The 20,888-nt window shown below is 38.7% G+C and overlaps 2 protein-coding genes across 3 annotated transcripts in view; one reads left to right on the top strand and one right to left on the bottom strand.

Annotated features, from left to right (window-relative positions):
- Positions 1 to 624: 624 nt before the first annotated feature.
- Positions 625 to 20,888, top strand: part of LOC125241970 (protein FAM50 homolog) — a 170,074-nt gene continuing 149,810 nt past the window's right edge. Inside the window, exons 1-3 of the mRNA XM_048150689.1 lie at positions 625 to 1,126; positions 2,630 to 2,746; positions 4,561 to 4,765. Of these exons, the coding sequence (XP_048006646.1) occupies positions 782 to 1,126; positions 2,630 to 2,746; positions 4,561 to 4,765 (667 nt within the window). The 5' untranslated portion in view covers positions 625 to 781. The remainder of the gene's footprint in view (positions 1,127 to 2,629; positions 2,747 to 4,560; positions 4,766 to 20,888) is intronic.
- On the bottom strand, positions 7,440 to 12,257 carry LOC125241973. Of its 2 annotated transcripts, XM_048150692.1 has the most exons (4): positions 11,997 to 12,251; positions 9,738 to 9,879; positions 9,198 to 9,356; positions 7,447 to 7,760 (listed from the first exon to the last, which is right to left on the bottom strand). In XM_048150692.1, exons 1-4 carry the CDS (start codon positions 12,040 to 12,042, stop codon positions 7,598 to 7,600), a joined length of 510 nt encoding a protein of 169 aa, XP_048006649.1. In that variant the 5' UTR covers positions 12,043 to 12,251; the 3' UTR covers positions 7,447 to 7,597. The 2 variants fall into 2 exon arrangements, with proteins under 2 accessions (XP_048006651.1, XP_048006649.1); XM_048150694.1 differs by lacking the exon at positions 9,738 to 9,879 and having other exon boundaries at positions 7,440 to 7,760; positions 11,997 to 12,257.

Here is a 20,888-nt window from a genome sequence, read left to right as displayed (position 1 = left end):
TCAATAAATAATAATGTTTTTCAAAAATATATTGATAGTTTTTTTACATTACACTCATTTCATTCATTCATTTTTTGCAATCAGTACTAATCTTCATTTAGCTGTGTGTGTTATCATTCACTTCAACCTCCGTGGAATTACCATTTTTTTTTAAACAACCCGGTGCACAGCTGCACGCTTTTTTTGTTTTCCTTCAACGAACGAAATGAAGTGACAGTTGCACTGGTATGGAATGGGTATGGAGTGGAGGATCAATAGTGCAAACACGTTGTATTTCAGCGTTTTTACTAAAAAATGGAATGGTTTCGAGGTACGTTCTGTGTTGTTCTTTCACTCGAACACTAGTGCTGCACTAGTGCTCCAATTTTCATATAAAATTTAAATTATGTTATTCATTTATATATCTTTTATGGTAAGATAGAAAATAGATGTAACGCAGGTAGTAAACATGCTAATATCAAACGACGATTGGAATGATATATGTATATGATATGACAACTGTATTATAAGATAGACATGGCTAGGTATCAGAACGTGACCATTTTTGTCTATGGCAATACTCAGGTGTCATGACAATGACGGTGACATTGACAATTGACATCTCACATCATCCATCATTGATTGTTGTTGGTTGACACAATTTCGCATTTTCTACAAAATTCTATTTTATTTCACATAGCACTGATTAAGAATTACATTAATTAATTAATTTAAAACACTACATTATCACGTTAAGGGTGTGAGTGTTATCATATTGCACGAAATTTATTAGGAAAATATCATGGCACACTACAAAGGAGCAGCTTCAGAGGCTGGTAGAGCCATGCATCTGATGAAAAAGCGAGAAAAGGCTCAGCAAGAAATAGAGCTTCGTAAGAAGAAAATAGAGGAAGATCTCAAAATAGACAACATCGAGAACAAGTTTGCAACTCATTACGATGCTGTTGAACAACAGTTGAAGAGCTCTACTATTGGCTTAGTAACTCTTGATGAAATGAAGGCAAAACAGGAGCATATTGTGCGTGAAAGAGAGAAGAAATTAGCTCAAAAGAAAGCTGAAAAAGAGAAAGAAAAACAGAAGGAAATTGAAGCCAAATTGGCACAGAAAAACAAACAAAAACGACAGGTTTCTATCTCAAATTCTTTATCCTAAATTTGTTTTTATTTTCCTGATTGTTCTTACTTGTTTCTTTGTTGTTACTTAAACATTATAATTATTTAACACTTTATAAAGATAAAATACTAATACACACTGCACCTGCCAGAGTTGTGGTTGTGTTTGCCGCTCCCGTATTGGCTTACACAGCCGCAAAAAATGTTGTCGCCCCGCCTGACACTGCTTAAATAGTCTGTTATAGACTTGAAAGCCAATGATGATGATGAGATCTGCTTACTACTCAGAGAAATGTTCCTTTATATGATTGTTCAAATGTTTGAACTCATAATCATTGACATATACATTTTGTCTGTTTCTATTAACTATTATGATCATTTTAATCACCTCTAAATTTAACATTATGTCCAAAATTTTAATTTCAGTGGTTTAGGGCTTATCAAATAATAAAGTTTAAAACCTCTTGAAAAATGAGGCAACTTAAAATTATTATCTTCATATTAAAAGGAGTATAACTATTAAGTGAAACAGTGCTGGTTGTAATCGAACAATGTACATTTATTTGGCACAAAGGATATAATACTCTTGCATTTTACTGCACACATGACCGTCATTTATGTCCCTGTTTTAACAAACAAAACGTACAGACCTGTTTACAATTATAATTACCAAATACCAAACACCTGAAATATTGCTCGACCGTTAACGTTCCGATGTCACCTCTGACTGACTAGTTCGGTCAATACTTCAGATGAAGGGATCAGTCACGTGACCCGTCACGTGACTAATCAGTACAGATACTTTTTACATTGCACTTAGCTTAGATAGACAAGAAAAACGTATTTATTTACTAAAACATTGTAAATATAAAATAGTATCCTAACAATATACTCCTTTAGTATGCCTTACACACTAACTTTGATTAGGTGTAACATAGTATTAGTAATATGTTATTGCAGAGGCGGCGTAAGGCGTATTGGTCCAAGGGGCCTCGCGCCTTGAAAGCCCTAGCCCTCACCTAAACACCTGAAATATAATTAATAATTTGATTTGATTTTGATCATGGGCGTTAACACTTGAATCCCTCTATAATTGGGATTCTATTTCAGAATACCTTGCTGTGCTCAGGATTCAATTTAGGTACGCCCCTGCTGAGAATTTATAAAGGTTATCTAATAATAAATATACCTAGATATAATAACTCATCTAGCAAATAATAAAAAAACAGCTAGCAAGTATCTGGCACTAGTATCAGCAAGCCTTGCAAACTGTATCTTGCCCACATCAAATTTAGGTCTTACCCCACCACTGCATTATTGCATAGTGTTAACTCAAACATGCACTAAACTGCCTAAACCTAATAACCCGTTGTAACACCTGTAGTCATCACACACATAAATGAACTTACCAGAATGATTGAATTTAGGGATTACCCAGGATGTTAGGCTAGGCCAGATAGGTTGACAAAATATTGCAGTAACAATAAATCCTAATTGAACCAGTTATTGTTGACAGATTCAAGCACTCTCCTTTGCCATGTGTGATGAAGAAGAGGAAGAAGACAGTGGTCCAGAAACCAGTGGGATAAAGAAGGAGCCAGAAGAAACAAGTTGGAGGGAGAAGGAGGAACCAGTAAGTATAGTCTCAATAATCAAATTTTTTCACCAGTCTCACCACCACCACCACCAGGATCTCAATTGATTACACAACAATTTGTGTGTGGTGTCAGAAAAATTTAAACTTTTATTGACCTTAGTAACATACTGTAGAACAAGCTTTTGGTGAGCAAACTGTTTTCGTTGGGGGCCAAACTTTGAAGGAATTTTAGAGGAGATTAACACCAAAAATTACTACATGGCGGGCCAAGCACACACTCTTTTGAGGGACAGGCATAATCTTTTCAGAGGAATATCTGGCTGGCCCACGGGCTGTACTTAGCCCACCACTGGAGTAGTGGAGTAGTAGTAGTCTACAGTTTAACTCAATTTTCTTTTAGTGTGCCCAGATATTCTCCTCTACAGACTTGAAGCACTAAGTTAGCATATTGTGAAGGTTTTCGGCTCCCACTAGTTTGATAAAATCTCTAAATTAATAAAAACCGGCCAAGAGCGTGCCGGGTCACGCTCAGTGTGGGGTTCCGTAGTTTTCCGTATTTTTCTCAAAAACGACTGAACCTATCAAGTTCAAAACAATTTTCCTAGAAAGTATTTATAAAGTTCTACTTTTGTGATTTTTTTCATATTTTTTAAACATACGGTTCAAAATTAATTTTTATTAAAAAGAAACGTCTGCTAACGATTCTAAACATTTTTATATTAAAGGAAAAAATGGAAAAATTTACGCTTCCGTCACCCCAAGACGTGTGAACAAAAGGAAAGGCATGGAAAGATTTGCGAAGTCCGGCGTGGCTTCCGTAGCTCAATTGGTAAGAGCATTGCACGGATTGCAAAAAGGATGCGGGTTCAAGTCCCGCCGGAAGCGTAAATTTTTCCATTTTTTCCTTTAATATAAAAATATACGGTTCAAAAGTTAGAGGGGGGACGCACTTTTTTTTTCCTTTAGGAGCGACTATTTCCGAAAATACTAATATTATCAAAAAACCATCTTAGTAAACCCTTATTCATTTTTAAATACCTATCGAACAATATATCACACGTTGGGGTTGGAATGAAAAAAAATATCAGCCCCCACTTTACATGTAGGGGGGGGGGGGGGTACCCTAATAAAACATATTTTTCCTTTTTTTATTTTTGCACTTTGTCGGCGTAATTAAAATACATATTGGTACCAAATTTCAGCTTTCTAGTGCTAACGGATACTGAGATTATCCGTGGACGGACGGACGGACGGACAGACAGACATGGCGAAACTATAAGGGTTCCTAGTTGCCGACGGAACCCTAAAAACCGGCCAAGAGCGTGTCAGGCCACGCTCAGTGTAGGGTTCCGTAGTTTCCCGTATTTTTTTCAAAAACTGTTCAACCTTTCAAGTTCAAAATAATTTTCCTAGAAAGTCTTTATAAATTTCTACATTTGTGATTTTTTTCGTATTTTTTAAACTTTTGGTTCATTTTTTTTACTTTAGGAGCGATTATTTCCGAAATTATGAGCATTATCAAAAAATGATTTTAGTAAACCCCTATTCATTTTTAAATACCCATCCAACAATATACGTTAGGGTTGAAATGAAAAAAAAAAAACACTCCCCACTTTACGTTCAGGGGGGTATTAATGCAACATTTTTTTCCACTTGTTATTTTTGCACTTTGTTGGCGTGATTGATATACATGTACATGTTGGTACCAAATTTCAGCTTTCTAGTCCTTACGGACATTGAGATTATCCGCGGACGGACGGACGGACGGACAGACAGACAGACATGGCGAAACTATAAGGGTTCCTAGTTGACTACGGAACCCTAAAAATGGCACATACTTTGCATTTCAGACATTGAAGAAAATTCGCAAGAACCCAGATGTAGACACATCATTCCTGCCTGACCGGGAGCGAGAGGAGGCAGACCTCAAGCTCCGAGAGGAGCTGCGTTTAGAGTGGGTCATGACGCAGGCCAGCCTTAAAGATGAGCCCATCACGGTCACATTCAGCTACTGGGACGGGTCGGGGCACAGAAGAAATGTAACTTTAAAGAAAGGTATGAACTTTCAGGTGATCACGAAAATCACTACTATTAAACATCATCAATTATATGAGAATTTAAGAAATTTAACCTTAAAATAGCATGACAATAACGCGAGGGACGCGTTTTTTAATTTATACTATCTATATGTGGCTAAATCAATATGGGAGAAAACTGTCTACAAACTCCATGGTTGCTTTTAAATCTTGCAATTCTTTGTTTGACTTGAATACTCATACTCAGCATTTTGTTGCTAGAGTGGGTAGTTGCTAGTAGCCCTATGAATGATGTTCATATGCCAGTTTCCTGTGAGCGTCAGGACCCCTGGACCATTACAGATATTTGATGTTTAGTACATACTAAAATTTAGTACCTATTTGATACTATTTGGTACCTGAGTACATATACATATATATCGTCGCCTAGCACCCATAGTACAAGCTTTGCTTAGTTTGGGGCTAGGGTGATCTGTGTAAGGTCCCCCCCCCAAGTAGAATTTCGAATCGATGATCGCGCGACGGCGATGCGACGCATACGAAATCAAACCTTATCGATATGGAAGTATGAGACGCGACGGCGACGGTCGCGCGACCGTCGCGCGACCGTCGCTCACGCAAGACACGGCGTGACAGTATAAGAAAAACACGCTTTATAATATTAGGTGATAATTTAATTGTTTAAGTAAGTACACGACTTTACAAGTAGTAATATATTATACATACACTGATCTTTTTGTTTTTCGTTATATTCGACACGCAGTTAGGTTCATCACCAGGAACCACCCTGTATATCGTTTTTCGTTAAATTCGAAATTTTTTTTTTCTTTCCATACATAAATTATTTAATTAGTGTAAGAGGACCTTAATCATAACATTAAAGTCAGTGTCAAGTGTTTGACGGCAAATGTCAAAACAAATAACATAAGGAAGTGGTAAGGGATGCCACACACGTGTTCAGTAATTAAATTTATTTCTTTAATAATTCGATAACCGTAAGGAAATTCGCACCACGCAGTCCGAGCGCTGATAGCTAAGAAGCAATGCATCAGATGAATATGTGGTGTTGATATTATGACATCTTGCAGACCCTTGTTCAAAGACCTTAATGTTAATGACGGTGCCTTGTATGTATATTTACGAAATATGTTTATTTGTGTTGCCCGTGTGGTGACGGTGCCCGTGTGGTGACGGGTTAAGAACTTCACCACCCCCTTTCTTCCCGTGGGTGTCGTAGAAGGCGACTGTGGGATATGGGTTAAATTGTGGCGTAGGCGACAGGCTGGCAACCTGGCACTGAAACCTGAGTAGTTTGATGTGCTCTGCCTACCCCTTCATGGGACACAGGCGTGATTGTATGTATGTATGTATGTTTATTTGTTAAAATGCACCCAGAACTGTTCAAGACGTATTAAAGAGATATGTAGTTTTAATACGAGATACCCTGACAGGCTAGCAATACCTTGCAAAAGAACAGCTTTATATAGTGAAACTAAATACACTTTGGTACAATGCCTCAAGGGCCTATTTTAGACACTAGCTAGCTTTTAAGTTAAGTCCTAGTTTCTTATATAATTATGTAAATATGTTCATGTAAATAAAGAATATACGTTAAAAACACTTTTTGTATGAGTATCAAGATCTGACAGACTGGATAATGATCTTAAATATTGCCTTTGAAAACATTTAAAGTAAAACTAAAATCTTGGCTTGTATAAAAAGCATTCTATTCCATAGAATAATACATATATCATCTTTTGACTGAAGTTGGCCCTGACCATAATAGGCAAGACGACTAAAAAAAACTAATTAGTCCGTCAGTTAGATTATCAAAGAATTTTAGACACGTATTTTTTTTTATCTCGTAAACGAAAAATGACGACGACTTTGTTGGCAGTGCGTTGAAGTTTCCGCGTGACGTCACGCCTAGGTACAATTTTTTACTTAGAAGTGACGTCACAAGCCCCCACGCCTCCGAAGTGAATTTTATGCTCTATATCTTTGCATTTTTTCATTAATTAGAAAAAGCGAAAAATATGTGTTCAGTATTTTTGGACGATCTAACTGACGAACTAAGCAGAATTCCATTTTTTTTATGTAGTCGTCATATATTGTATAGGTAGACTTAGTTTTAGTTGTAGATTGAGGTGAAATATGTGTTATTTATAATATAATATTGTCTGAACAACTCCTGTACCATATTTGAAACACAATAAAAATTTATTATTTCATTTATTTCAAATAACTTTCGGTAATCCATTAGTATTCTATACTGGTGAATCCGAGGTGCCATCTGAAAATACGAGAAGGTTCGTGTTTAATATTTATCACATCCTAAGCATAGAGGAATAAGTAATGGTGGAGTTGTGATATGTAACTCCATACATCAGTAAATGCGGGTTATTTGTATAGGCATAGTTAAGTGACATCTAGCGACAATCACGCGTCAATCACGCGTCAACAAGCGTAAATTATCAGTACTGCTACTTGTCAATAGATGTCGTGACGAACGAAAAGTCTAATGCTCACCAATTTTTTAGCTAATATTACAATATTTAGTATTCATCAGTATTCAGTTTTCAATTCCTTCTGCTTGTAATATAAGTTGTAAACTGTTATAATATTATTTTTTTGGCAGACGAGACACAGTTGCCACCTAGTATCGAGTAGTGGTACTGATAATTCACGCTATTTGACGCGTGATTGTCGCTGGATGTCACTTAACTATGCCTATACAAATTACCCTTTTTGGTTTACCGGGCTAAATCAACTTTGTTTGACCTACGGAACAACAGTGAATACTTATAAATAAATAAACAAACAATAGTTCTCTAAACGTTTCTGCATGTACTCACCCCAACCAACCCCAGAAGGACCAAGGTCTCTTTGGGAAATTCACAGTTCCATCGATCAGGCCTAAACTTTGGTAATTAGGAATTGTCTGTAAATGTCTCCACCACTCAAAATCAGTTCTTTGTTCAAAGCCCGCAGCCGGACGGAGGTCCAAATAATCCCTGAAATAGATATTAAATATCTAAATTATCTAACACACATATCATATTATCTAATTAAACAAATTTTGTTTGTTTTAATATGCCATGCAGTCCCTAAATAGTTACTTATGTGACTGGTGCATAATTAGAGGCATTAAAACATGAGTGTTTGTTTTATGAGACGAGCCGAAAGGCGAGCCATTTGACCAGGGGGCCGATTTTTGAGTCTCACGCGTTCGAATTCAGAAAATTGTCACTGAAAATAATAGGCAATTCACCGTTTTCAACCGGTATTTTAGTGACAGTGAGACTCAAAAATCGGCCCCCAGAGGTCGCAACCGCAGTCTCAAATTTGACACATTTTATGACTGGCCTATGCTTAGTACTGCAAACAATAGTAGTCTATGCGACTGTGCATAATGAAGGGCATTACAACGCAAGTGTGGGTTTATGCATAGCTGGGCACCGTTAATCAAATAGTTAACTTCGATAATCGTTAATCCGTTACTTAAAAAGTTAACTTCGTTAATCGTTAAAGCGATACATTTCGGTAGATTTAACGGAAGTTAAAGTTAATCGATAATCCGTTAACACGTCATAAAAGTAGGACTTCACTGTAGGTATTATGTATTTGTATTTACTAAGTATCCACCAAAAACCATTAAAACCTGTGACGCCAATCGGTAAAAAAAAAACCGAAATGTAATATTACGGTCTCTTCGAGCTTTTACTGTCGTTGATTGGCTAAATCCTAGGTTTTACTTCGGGTTGGTAATTATTGGGTCATTCATGCGGTCGCGATCGTGGTGCGTCGGTTCTTCAGATTGAGATTTGAGATGACAACTCGATGCTGTGGGACACGATAACTTAGTAGAGTAATCTAAGGCCCGCGCGGGACTCTAACTCGATGCGTCGGTTGCGCGATTTGTCTGTCATGCCTGATGATTGCACCCTATTCCCAGGTTAGTGATCGATCTAGCACGCCTAATAAGATTTAGAAGATCTCAAATAAGTGATCCAAAGTCGCCAATTGGTCTTTAGACTGTTTATAACCGACGGATCTGCTTTTGACAATAAATTCTAGGTTATGCCGTACTACGGGCTTTTACAGTAGCAGTAAGAACGTGGTTTATGCGGCGCAGCGACTTGGGGTGCTGGATTAACGATTAACGGACCCGATGAAGGAATCCGTTATTTTTTAAAGTTAACTTAAAAGTTAATCCGTTAATCGAAATGTTAACGCGATTAACGGATTAACGAGTGTGGGTATATGAAACGAGCCGAAGGCATTTCACAAAACCATTTTCTCCTCTACCTTTTGACAGTACCCATGGATTAGCGGTCCGACAGTAAAAGTTGCTAATGTCACAAAACCTGTATACTGTAAGAGGTTTCATATGCGCGATGAAAACTTATACAGTATTTTGATACAATAAATAATGTACTATTATTGCTTACTGCTGTACTCTGGTAGGGGGGCAGTAAGCCCAATTTGACACGTTAAGTGTCTCGAACGGTTGAGGGCCCAAGAACTCCACACACTGGAACCGTAGGTCCATACACATACTCTCGAGGGCCTGCCTGTATTCACGCCCATACTTGCAGAAAAGTTCCGGTCTGAGAAAAGAAATAGGAGTGATAACTAGGGTTGCAAATAGAAAAAAAACCAATTGTTATTTTTCAGAATTAAAAAAAAACATGAAAAAAAACCGAGCACCATTTTTATTCTAAATTTGTTTTTTTTTCTCAGATGAACAAATAATTCGACAATAACGGTTTTTCGTGAGTTACGAATTTCCTTTTCGCACGTGTATCGTACGACGTTTTGCAGTACAGATGAGCCTCCGAAGTTTCGACCTGGCATATAATGAACCACTTCTCGCACTAGTGCGTAAAAAAAACACCATCTGTACTGAAAAGGTACATTTCAACCGTAGCATGGAATATCCTTTTGAATTGAAAACGGCACATTTTTGTCGGGTATTGCAAATGCGTTACTTGATTACTTCCCAGCAATTCATGAGTTGTTTCATACAGGGTGGCAGGTTCAACTGGCCGCGGTGCCTCACGTCGTAATTTTCAGTCATTGGTTTGTAAAATCTTTCGGCTTCGTACAGGGTCTGCTCTAATGTCCCTGTAACTGTTCGTACAATTTAGGTTGTTGCCATATCTTTTTAGGGTTTCCCCAAACCTATCGACGCCATAGAGGAATAAGTAAAGAAGAGTTGTAACTCCATACATTGAGATTCATATTATCTTTTTCTTCTGTGACAATTTGATATGTTTTCTCTGAAGAAGAACGACGTATTATTAAGCAATAATATAATTTATTGAAATTAATTTCCATGGAGTACCTAGTCTGTTCATATTCTTTGATGAATACTTTTGCATGTTAAATTGTATCTTGTTATTTAATGCATGTTAATTATAAGATGTAATGTTTTGAAAAGAAGTTGCCCGCCGAGTTTCTTGCCGGTCCCATAGTGGATACCCCCCTCCCAACTGAGGGGAGACTGAAATCTTCTCGAGGCTGAGGCGTAGGGTTAGAGCCGGCGTAGCTTTATTTGACGTTCATATGCGCATTGTAATATGCCTACTTGAAAAATAAATATTTCATTTTCATTTCCGTATTAGTTAGTCTTTAATGATATATTAAGTGGTGGCAACTGTATTGGTTCATAAATTATGTATTTACTTTAGCTATAAGAAACATGTACCGTTTGTGCCCAAATAAACATTAAAACATTTTCATTTTCATATATCAGTAAATGCGGGTTATTTGTATAGGTGATAGGCACCAAGGTGCGGGACGTGGGTGACGTCATTTCCAAACTCAAATGGAATTGGGCGGGGCATGTTGCCAGGCAGAGTGATGGCAAGTGGACCAAAATGTTGACCGAATGGTGGCCGCTAACGGATGTAAGAAGCGCCTGGCATCCGTTGGCTCGTTGGGTGGACGACATTCGAAAAACTGCGGGGCAGTTCTGGATGAGATTAGCCCAGTACCGGGATAAGTGGCGTACCTATGCTCCTAGGCCTATGCTCAGCAGTGGGCGATTAATGGCTGAAATGATGATTTGTATAGGCATAGTTAAGTGACATCTAGCGACAATCACGCGTCAATCACGCGTCAAATAGCGTGAATTATCAGTACCACTACTCAATACTAGGTGGCAACAGTGTTTCGTCGACCAACAATTTAATATTAGAACTGTTTACAACTTATATTACAAGCAGAAGGAATTGAAAACAGAATACTGATTAATACTATTATAATATTAGCTAAAAATTGATGAGCATTAGACTCTTCGTTCGTCGCGACATCTATTGACAAGTAGCAGTACTGATAATTTACGCTAGTTGACGCGTGATTGTCGCTAGATGTCACTTAACTATGCCTATAAGTACAAATAACTTGCATTTACTGATGTATGGAGTTACAACTCTTCCCTTACTTATTCCTCTATGATCGACGCGGAATCAGTTCTAGCCGACCAAAAAGCGCTCGTTAGTACAGTCAGCAGCAGAAGTTCCGTAACGGGCAAGGTGTTCACAATGATCCTAACACGCTCTTATTGTCTTAAAAATAAGATCGTGTCATGTTCATTTTGAACACCTTGCCCGCTGCGGGACTTCTGCTGCTGACTGTATGAAGACGCAACCGAAGCCGTACGTATGTTAATTCTATAGAGCGATTTTTGGCCGGTGAAAGCCAATTCCGCGTCGATAGCAGGGGAGACTATTTCTAATCTCCATATTCGATAGGTTTGTGGGGACCCTTATTGGGCACCAGCGTGGAAATAGGCGAGACGACTAAAAAAAAATTTTGGACGTAAGTATTTTTTCTTTTTTCTCGTAAACGAAAAATGATGACTGTACAGTGCATTGAAGTTTTGCGTGACGTCACGCCTAAGTACAATTTTTACCTAACAGTGACGTCACAAGCCCCCACTCCGGAACTTAGATGCCCTATATCTTTGTATTTTTTCATTCATTAGATAAAGCGAAAAATATGTGTTCAGTATTTTCAAACGATCTAACTGACGGACTAAACAGAATGCCATTTTTTTTAATGTATTCGTCATGCTGTAAAAATATGTCGTAAAAATATGATAATAGAAACAATGAAAGTTAGCCGTCGCTCATTCGAAGAATGTTGCTACTCGTTATACGCCAAATCTTGGGATTAGTTGTCAAAGGGGACCCCAGGCTCGCCGAGGCGAATGCCAGGATAATGCAAGGATGATGGTGACTTACAGTAGAGCGGAAAGATAAATATTGGTAATGCGGTCCCGCGCTTCATAGCGAGCACGCACACAACGTTTGTGGATAGTTTGCGTGATAACCAGCTATATAAATCAGTTATGAACTTGATTAACGAAGTAAACGCTTATTTGAGAATGATATAGGCATATCAGACTAATCACTAGATAACGAATCTGCCGGCCAAGCCGAAATGACAATCGTTGCCGCTAGACGCCGATCGAAAGGCAGGCCTAGCACATGATGGCCGCGAGATAGATCATTTATGTCTTCTTCTTCACTAGACAATAAGCGTAATTCCTTATTAAACGGAGTGAAACTACCTTCAAAATCATAGAAGCTAAATAAATTGATACATACATATTTAAAATTGTAACTTACAAACTTTACAAATTTTTATTTGTATATTTACACATCTACAATTTGACAATTTTGTAGTTGTCATGACAAACCTTATTTTTTTGTGATATGCTTCCACAAAAGTAAATTATTTGTATACTTCAAACTTGTAACGAATACTTTTTAGGGTTCCGTACCTCAAAGAGGAAAAACGGAACCCTTATAGGATCACTCGCGTGTCTGTCTGTCCCTCTGTCACAGCCGATTTCTCCGAAACTACTGGACCGATTTACTTGAAATTTGGCACACGTATGTAAGCCTGTGGCCCAAAGACGGACATGTAATTTAATTAAATGAAATTTAATCACAGGGGTCACTTTTGGGGGGTAAAATTGAAAATTAAAAATCAAAGTTATTAAAACTATATTGTGTTACATATCAAATGAAAGAGCATTTTATCAGCATCTGAAATATATTTTTTTTATATTTTTTCTTTTGGTAATTTAGAAGTAATTTAAGAAAATAAGCAAAAAATGACCATTCCCCCCCCTTATCTCCGAAACTACTTAGCGTAAAATTTTCAAAAAAATACACGAGATAGCCCTCTCCCTGTAGATTACAGGAAAACCTATTAGAAATCTACAGTCAAGCGTAAGTCGGACTTAAGAGATAAAAACTCAGATTACGAATTTCACTCACTGCCGCTGCAAGTAGTTACTAAACGTCTTAAAATTGTCTAAGCGCATTGGACAGGTATAAAGAAATTCATTTCTGTCTTTTTCTTTTTAGAACTTGTTCAATTTTTTTTTCATTTGTACAAAATGACTTAAGTTCCTACTAAAAAGGAGGCGCTTAAGACCGTTTATAAATTGACTGAGCAAAATTTTATTCAAATCGGTCCAAAAAAAGGTGTCTGTTGACGAAAACATAGAATTTGTGCCACGGAAAGCCCAAATCTGAAGTCCATTTAGCTCTATCTCTTATCGTTTCCGAGATATATACGTAAAGTCTTGAAAGTGCGAAACGTTAACTTTGCCATCATAGTCGTTCAGGCGCTCATGAATTCTTTGTATGGAAAAGTCGAAAACCGACTCGCACTTGACCAATGTTCATAGAACGTTGTGGTTTTTTTTTAGTAGCAAAAATGACTTAAGCGCCTTCAGAAGTGCAGGTGCTTAAGACCGTTTGTAAGTTAAAGTTAGCTGTGATGGCTCAACGAAGAAAGAAGATTTCAATATCCTACTTATACATATTTCATTAATTTAACTATACAGTTTTTATTACTCAAGCCAAGTGTTACGTTAGCTATTGCTATTGAAAAGAAAACTTGTGTATAAAGCTTGAAACAAATTATGGGACGCGTCTGACGGACGCGGCTAACGACCGCGACTGATAAGCCGATGGCTTGCATGGGCGACGGTCGCGCGATGGTCGCGCGACGGCGATGCGACGCATACGAAATCAAACCTTATCGATATGGAAGTAGACGATGCGATGAGACGTGACGGCGACGGTCGCGCGACCAGATTGCGGTATTAGGACACCATCCGATTCATCCGAACGCTCAAGGCCACGTCCACGGTTTATGTCCAATAGTTTGCACAATTCCACAGAACACCCCACTAGAAGCCTAATGCAAGCGATATTGTTCGAGACGCAAATCACCAATCCTTGCGGGGTGAAGCGGTGCTGCCATTGGTCGTTTCAAATAATGGCGCGCCTTTACGATTAGCAGTAGGGATGGGAATGGGACATGTCTATTATAGACAATGGTACCGTACCGGCACAGTATAATAAAGAGTATTATCATACAGTATGGCCACTCCCGCTCCTCGCTGAAAGTGCCGCCCACCCCCTCTCGGTTACCTCACAGTTACCGTCTGTCAAAAACGCGAACAGTCGACCTGTCATATGTCACGCATACAAGCATATTACGCGTTCACCTACACGAGCTTACACTGTGTGTGTCCGAGGTGTGGTACCGGTACCAGTACTGTGGTGAATTTGTTTTGCAACAAATTATAATATTATAATTAAATTATAATAAGGCCTAGTTACCCTTCGGGTTGGAAGGTCAGATGGTAGTCGCTTTTATAAAACTAGTGCCTACGCCAAATCTTGGGATTAGTTTCCAAAGCGGACCCCAGGCTCCCATGAGCCGTGGCGAATGCCGATGCCGGGATAACGCAAGAAGGATGATGATTGTGACAGCACCTCAATAAAAATCATTCTAGTAATTATAATAGGTAACTAAACTGTGCATTTTTACTTACGTTTACTAAGTTAAATTACCAACTAAATATTCTAAACTAATCAATCAACTAAATAACACTACAGACTCTACAGATTCACAATTACAAATCTGCTTTCTTTTAATATTTCATAAAATGGTAGCACATGGTACGAACGGTAGTACGAAGTTCCCGCAACAGACATAAACTAACATGGCCCCATCCCTAGTCGTTTACGTGAAAGGGATAGCATATCGCATTGTTAACTAGGCAAAAAGGGATGGACGCGCCTCGGCGCCGCTCAGTACAACCATATTGACCAGTATAAATGAACTCCGCGGATAATAAACAATATTCAACAAAATAATTAATTTGACTTAACTGTGGAATGTTATTCCATCCATCCATCCATACTATCCATACTAATCCATACTAATCCATACTAATATTATAAATGCGAAAGTAACTCTGTCTGTCTGTCTGTTACGCTTTCCCGCTTAAACCACGCAACTGATTTTGATGAAATTTGGAACAGACAATCTTTAGACCCTGAGACAGAACATAGGCTACTTTTTATTTCGAAAAAAAGGGATGAAGGGGTTGAAAAAGAGGTTGAAAGTTTGTATGGGATTTCTTAATTTTAAATGATAAAACCATGAAACTTTATATTTTAGCACTTGATAAGAAATCATTAAACATATATTTAAAGTCACATACAGGTCGAACGCGATTAATTAACATTATTTTTACCTTTAAAATAAACATGGTGGGAAATAAACATTAACTAAAAGCGGGTAGATTATATTTATTTGTCTACCCCGAACATTTATATAAATTAATATCGGGTAGTTTTGTGTTGTTTAACATCTACGGTGACATTTTGCTGGGACGTCAGTTTTCCGCGACCACGGCCAGTGCAACCTGGCCGAAACGTTGGGAAAAAAGGTAAAAATAATGTTAATTAATCGCGTTCGACCTGTATGTGACTTTAAATATGTGTACAAAGCGCGAGAACTTAAAGTATTATATCATTAAACATCTTGATAAGGGATAGAGATAGGGATAGGGATGGCGATAGGGATAGCGATAGGGATAGCGATAGGGATAGGGATAGCGATAGCGATAGCGATAGCGATACGGATACGGATAATATGGGTATCGTTAGCGGGATACGGATAATCGGTCGGCGGTCTCTTACAATCAATGTGCTCTAAGACGATCGTTGTTTGCTTGCTTGAAGATTACGTTTGCGATAAGTATAAGCAAAATGTAAAAAATTGTAAGGGATAATAGAAAAAAGTACTTTTTACCCACCGATCATAGTGTCGAAATACGGGCTATGTGGGATGTTTATAAAGGTTTCCCCAGCGTATATAGAATTACCTACGCTGTGGTCGATGTGTAATATTTCTACAATCATTGCAAGCAAAAGTATTATGTGCAATCGAAATAATCGCAGATAAATATACCTACAGAGAAACCTACGGTCCCTACGGATCCAAATGAAAATCTTAATGAATACTTTTATTACGCGGGCGAAGCCGCGGGTAAAAGCTAGTCTTTTTTATATGTAGAAGTGTTAGAAGACTTGCCACACCACTTTATGCTGCAACAGACCATTGTTTGCAACCAAATTTGATTATTTAAGATTTTTTCCCGAGCGGACACGAACACTGTTAGCGGGTCGTATACTTGGGCGCTAGGCGCTACTGATCGGTGTCGCACGCGTTCAAACTTTTATAAACCTGATTTGTCGTATGCTTGGTGACCGCGAGTCGCCCTGTAAGGGCCGTCTTGTTGTATTGGTCTGTGGCACAATTCAGTGTCATATTCATTATCTAGATCGCGGCAGTGGACGGCGTTCGTCGCGTTTTTAGGTGATTATCTGATTATCGATGGATTATCGCATCGATCTAAACTACCGCGCAGCAGCGCGAACTGAATTAAACTTATGTTGGTTGCAATAAGACGTAGATTTGTTTAAAAATATGCACACCTGCCACCTGCGGTAATATTATATTATGGCTTGCGCGATGATCACATTTATTAATGCCATAACCGCCAATTGCTTGCATTTGAAATTGAACTTTAATTACTAAGATAACGTTGTTTTTGTAAAAAAATTAAAGTAGTTTTTACTACATTGCGAAGTTTTCGTTTGTCAACTAGACGCACACATTTGCAACTAAGCGATCGGACACTTTTGAGTGTCGAATTTGTAGGTGATAGTGTATCTAGCCTCGTGGCGCCGAATGTACTTTCTAAAGTACATAATGATTTCAATGGAATTTTAACTCTCATGTAAACAAATAAAATATATTTTTTTTTGTTTCTAATATTTTTCGAATAACTGAAATTGAATTCAATCTCAAGTACAATAAGAATCAAAATTCCCTAGCAAAAATTTTGTATGGTGGGCGCCACGAGCTAGGGAAGTTTAAATCGATGTTATCGCATCGATCTACTGAGGGGGGCGGTGCCTACAGCAGTTGTAGTTGTATGCATACCTAGCTCACGCACACAGACGCGTCCACTGGCGCCGCACCGGTGTCCGCGTGCGCTCTCTGCAATGTCTCTGCAAATTCTATGCACAGCGCAGAATATGCAGAAACCACATGGTGGTCTGTGGCAGAAACTCAATATACATTTTTAGGGTTTATAAAATAAGTACGGTACTAGGTACGTGAAGTAACATGGTAAATTAAAAAATATCATTAGATACTTATTTGCGGAGGTGTAAACAATTTCCTTCGTTTTGCCATATATCAATAATTACCTATCTATATTAAATTCATTAATCCGTATACATTACATTTTTACAATTAAGTGTATGAATTATACTTTTTATCGTACGGTCAGCTACATAAATATCTATACACCTGTATTCATTCAATTTGAACCTTCTTCTTCAGTAATAAGTTTCGATATGTAAAGAAATTGAAGGACGATACACAGGCGGGCGGAGACACCGGGCGCCGCTGCGGGCGGGGCGGGAGGGAGGAGGGGTGTCGATGGACGATGTCACGCGCACGGAAGTATAACCAGGGGCGGCTCACTCCGCGTTTCTTCCGTACATTTCGACGGCCGCGAGTTCGCGGCCCGTAAAGTTTGACAACCTTTACGCTGCGCAATAGAACTCAATGTCGCATGGAGTCCGTTGACAGGTTGTTGAGAGTGAGCCTTCTGTACTTGTACTTTTATATATTCTGTGGTGTAACTAAAGCATGGAAGCCATGCTAAAAAAGGGGTCGGTGACATGTATCTTACTCACACCACACTATTACCTTTTTAGGGTTCCGTAGTCAACTAGGAACCCTTATAGTTTCGCCATGTCTGTCTGTCCGTCCGTCCGTCCGTCCGTCCGTCCGTCCGTCCGTCCGTCCGTCCGTCCGTCCGTCCGTCCGTCCGTCCGCAGATAATCTCAGTAACCGTTAGCACTAGAAAGCTGAAATTTAATACTAATATGGATATCAATCACGCCGACAAAGTGCAAAAATAAAAAATGGAAAAAATTGTTTTATTAGGGTACCCCCCCTACATGTTAAAGTGGGGGCTGATATTTTTTTTCATTCCACCCCCACCGTGTGATATATTGTTGGATAGGTATTTAAAAATGAATAAGGGTTTACTGAGATCTTTTTTTGATAATATTAATATTTTCGGAAATAATCGCTCTTAAAGGAAAAAAAAGTGCGTCCCCCCCCTCTAACTTTTGAACCATATGTTTAAAAAATATTAAAAAAATTACAAAAGTAGAACTTTATAAAGACTTTCTAGGAAAATTGTTTTGAACTTGATAGGTTCAGTACTTTTTGAGAAAAATACGGAAAACTACGGAACCCTACACTGAGCGTGGCCCGACACGCTCTTGGCCGGTTTTATTTGTAATAGTTGTGTTACATGTGTTTGTTTACAATGCTACAATTTTGTCGAATTGTACACTTGTAAAGTTTTGTGGGATAGGCCACTGGCGTCCCACTCTCTGACCGCGGACAGAAGCGTGTTGGAGGAGGCGAAAATTGCCTTTCTGGCGGTAGCGCTCCTCATGCGCAGAAGCGCGTCCCAGTCCCAGCCCGGCGCGCGCCCCTCCGCGAACATCGCATAAAACAATCAAATCGCATCGCATCGAATTGTATTAATGACATAAGGACAGGTAGTCTATCTCGCGGCGACATACTCTCGCGTTGCGCGGCGTGCATAGACTCTAAGGCCGTTTTCACATTATCCGATCCGATATCGGATGTCGGAAAGATTTCAATGGAAAAAATCCAAGATGGCGCCAGTAATGTATGTGATATCGGACCAACATCCGATATCGGATCGGATAATGTGAAAACGCACTAATACGGAATAGCGAGAGATAGGTAACACGATAAGATAGTAAGCGTTTGTGCATTTGGCTACGTACTCTCTGTTCGGAAAGAGGAGAGTCGTACTTAGTATCTAAATATTGGATCACATACATTACCTGGCTCTCCTCTTTCCGCACAGACTAACTACAAGTAGCTATAACCAAAAACTTAAGTACCTGGGCCATTTTTTTCAAAGTTGTCCACCTCACTTTTTTTTTATTTGGAATTTTTTATTATTTATATAGCGGTAACGGAAGGGAAGGTCTGTAAAATGTATGGAAATCTTGGGACATTTTTTTTCTCCTACCAGGATCGAAAGACCTCGCGATTCTGAGTATGAATATGAATCGCGTAAAAAATTCCCATGTTACAAAAAAAGTGGGGTGGATAACTTTGAAAAAAAAAAAGGCCCACCTACGAAAATCATAGATATCAATATCATACGTCCATCGATAGGTATTCATGTACAGTCAACTAATTGGAACACTAGGTCACTCTACAACCATGTCAGTATGACAAGCAGTAACAAATTTCTTACAATCTGATTTATGACGTCACTACGACATAGTTCTACAGTGGCCTAGAGTTCCAATTGGTTGTCTGTACGTGCGAAAACAAAACTAGGTAACATTCACTGTCAGATTTTTTTATTTAAACTTTTACACAGATTAATTTTACATGATGATTTCTAAGAAATTGTTTAAAACATTATAAAAGATAAGCAATAGTTTTATTTTTATTTCGATAAATATGTATATTCGTAAATGATCACATCGAGAGACTTTTCAATAATATTGCACTTATTATCTAAGAGGCACTTTCAGCCACTCAAGTGAAAGCACACCACATGCGTTTGCCGAAACCAAAGCCCGTTTACATATTAACTTACTGCTAATAATAATAATAAGATCTAAACAAGAATACTGACTTTAACGTAATAAGCTAGTAAAGTCAAATATAAAGACTATTAAAAAGAGGATATGCTTATACTACCTGTCTACCTACATGCTACGTCCGAACGTGGTGAGCTTAAACACTTATTACATTACTTATTTGTGTCCGCAGCCGGACAAAAATGTCCTCCTTTGTTGCCAACCATAAAGGCATGAACGATTGCACGGATTGCATGATAAGGCACTGGTCCCACCACGAGCTAGTAGGCTTGTGTTGTTCACGAACTATGAACTGTTAGGAATAAAATCCCATCAATGACCGAATAAATGAACTGAATCTTTCCGTGCTCTGTGAATCGGTCTTTGCTCATTTAGTTCAGTATAGGATTGGCGAGCGCGAGCGGTTTGGATGAGTGTGTGACTGCGCCGACGACCGAGAGCGAGAGCTACTTAGCAGAGCAACACAAAAACGTCAAGTTTTCATATTAAACTTCGGTTACTTACAACCTTTCAGTCCGGAATGTTACTATCTGTGGACTATTCGTTGTACTATTATATATTCTGTGCTATTCGTATAATTTTGACACTATTCGGTCCCATTCGTTCTGATCTTTCCGACCGCAGTGGTCGCTGGTCTGGCTGAACTAAATGAGCAAAAGACCTAAAAGAGCGAACTAGTTCGTGGGAGCGATTGAACGAGATCGGAGCGCTCCGATCAACGAACGAAACGGCACAAGCCTACGAGCTAGTAAACTATGAGCTATCGGCTATAAAAACGAACAAAAGACAATCACTCCCGTGTAAATAAAAGAGACACGGCGATTTTTATAGCTACTCGACCAGCGGTGAGCTATTAATATCGCAGTGTCTCTTTTATTTGCACTGGAGTGCTTATCTTTTGTTCGTTTTTATAGCCGATAACTCATAGCTTACTAGCTCGCGGTGGGACCAGTGCCTAAAGCCTATCACACTAGTGAGCTACGTCCGCAGACAGGCTTCCTTATAATAATGAATAACCTTGAGTCTTTATGACGAGCGACAAAGTGGGCCGTTTTACGGCCGCGGAAACAC

Source organism: Leguminivora glycinivorella, chromosome Z (genome assembly GCF_023078275.1).
Source record: "Leguminivora glycinivorella isolate SPB_JAAS2020 chromosome Z, LegGlyc_1.1, whole genome shotgun sequence".
NCBI classification, from domain to species: domain Eukaryota; kingdom Metazoa; phylum Arthropoda; class Insecta; order Lepidoptera; family Tortricidae; genus Leguminivora; species Leguminivora glycinivorella.
This window is presented reverse-complemented; position numbering and strand designations above follow the sequence as displayed.

Bases quoted from the DNA above. Each gene is read 5' to 3' on its own strand.
- LOC125241973 (XM_048150692.1), bottom strand. From the start codon at position 12,042: ATGAAGCGCGGGACCGCATTACCAATATTTATCTTTCCGCTCTACT. The intron at 9,357-9,737 runs GTAACGCATTTG...TTCTTTTCTCAG, and splicing joins AATTGCTGGGAAGTAATCAA to ACCGGAACTTTTCTGCAAGT. The intron at 7,761-9,197 runs GTAAGCAATAAT...TATCTATTTCAG, and splicing joins CCCCCTACCAGAGTACAGCA to GGATTATTTGGACCTCCGTC.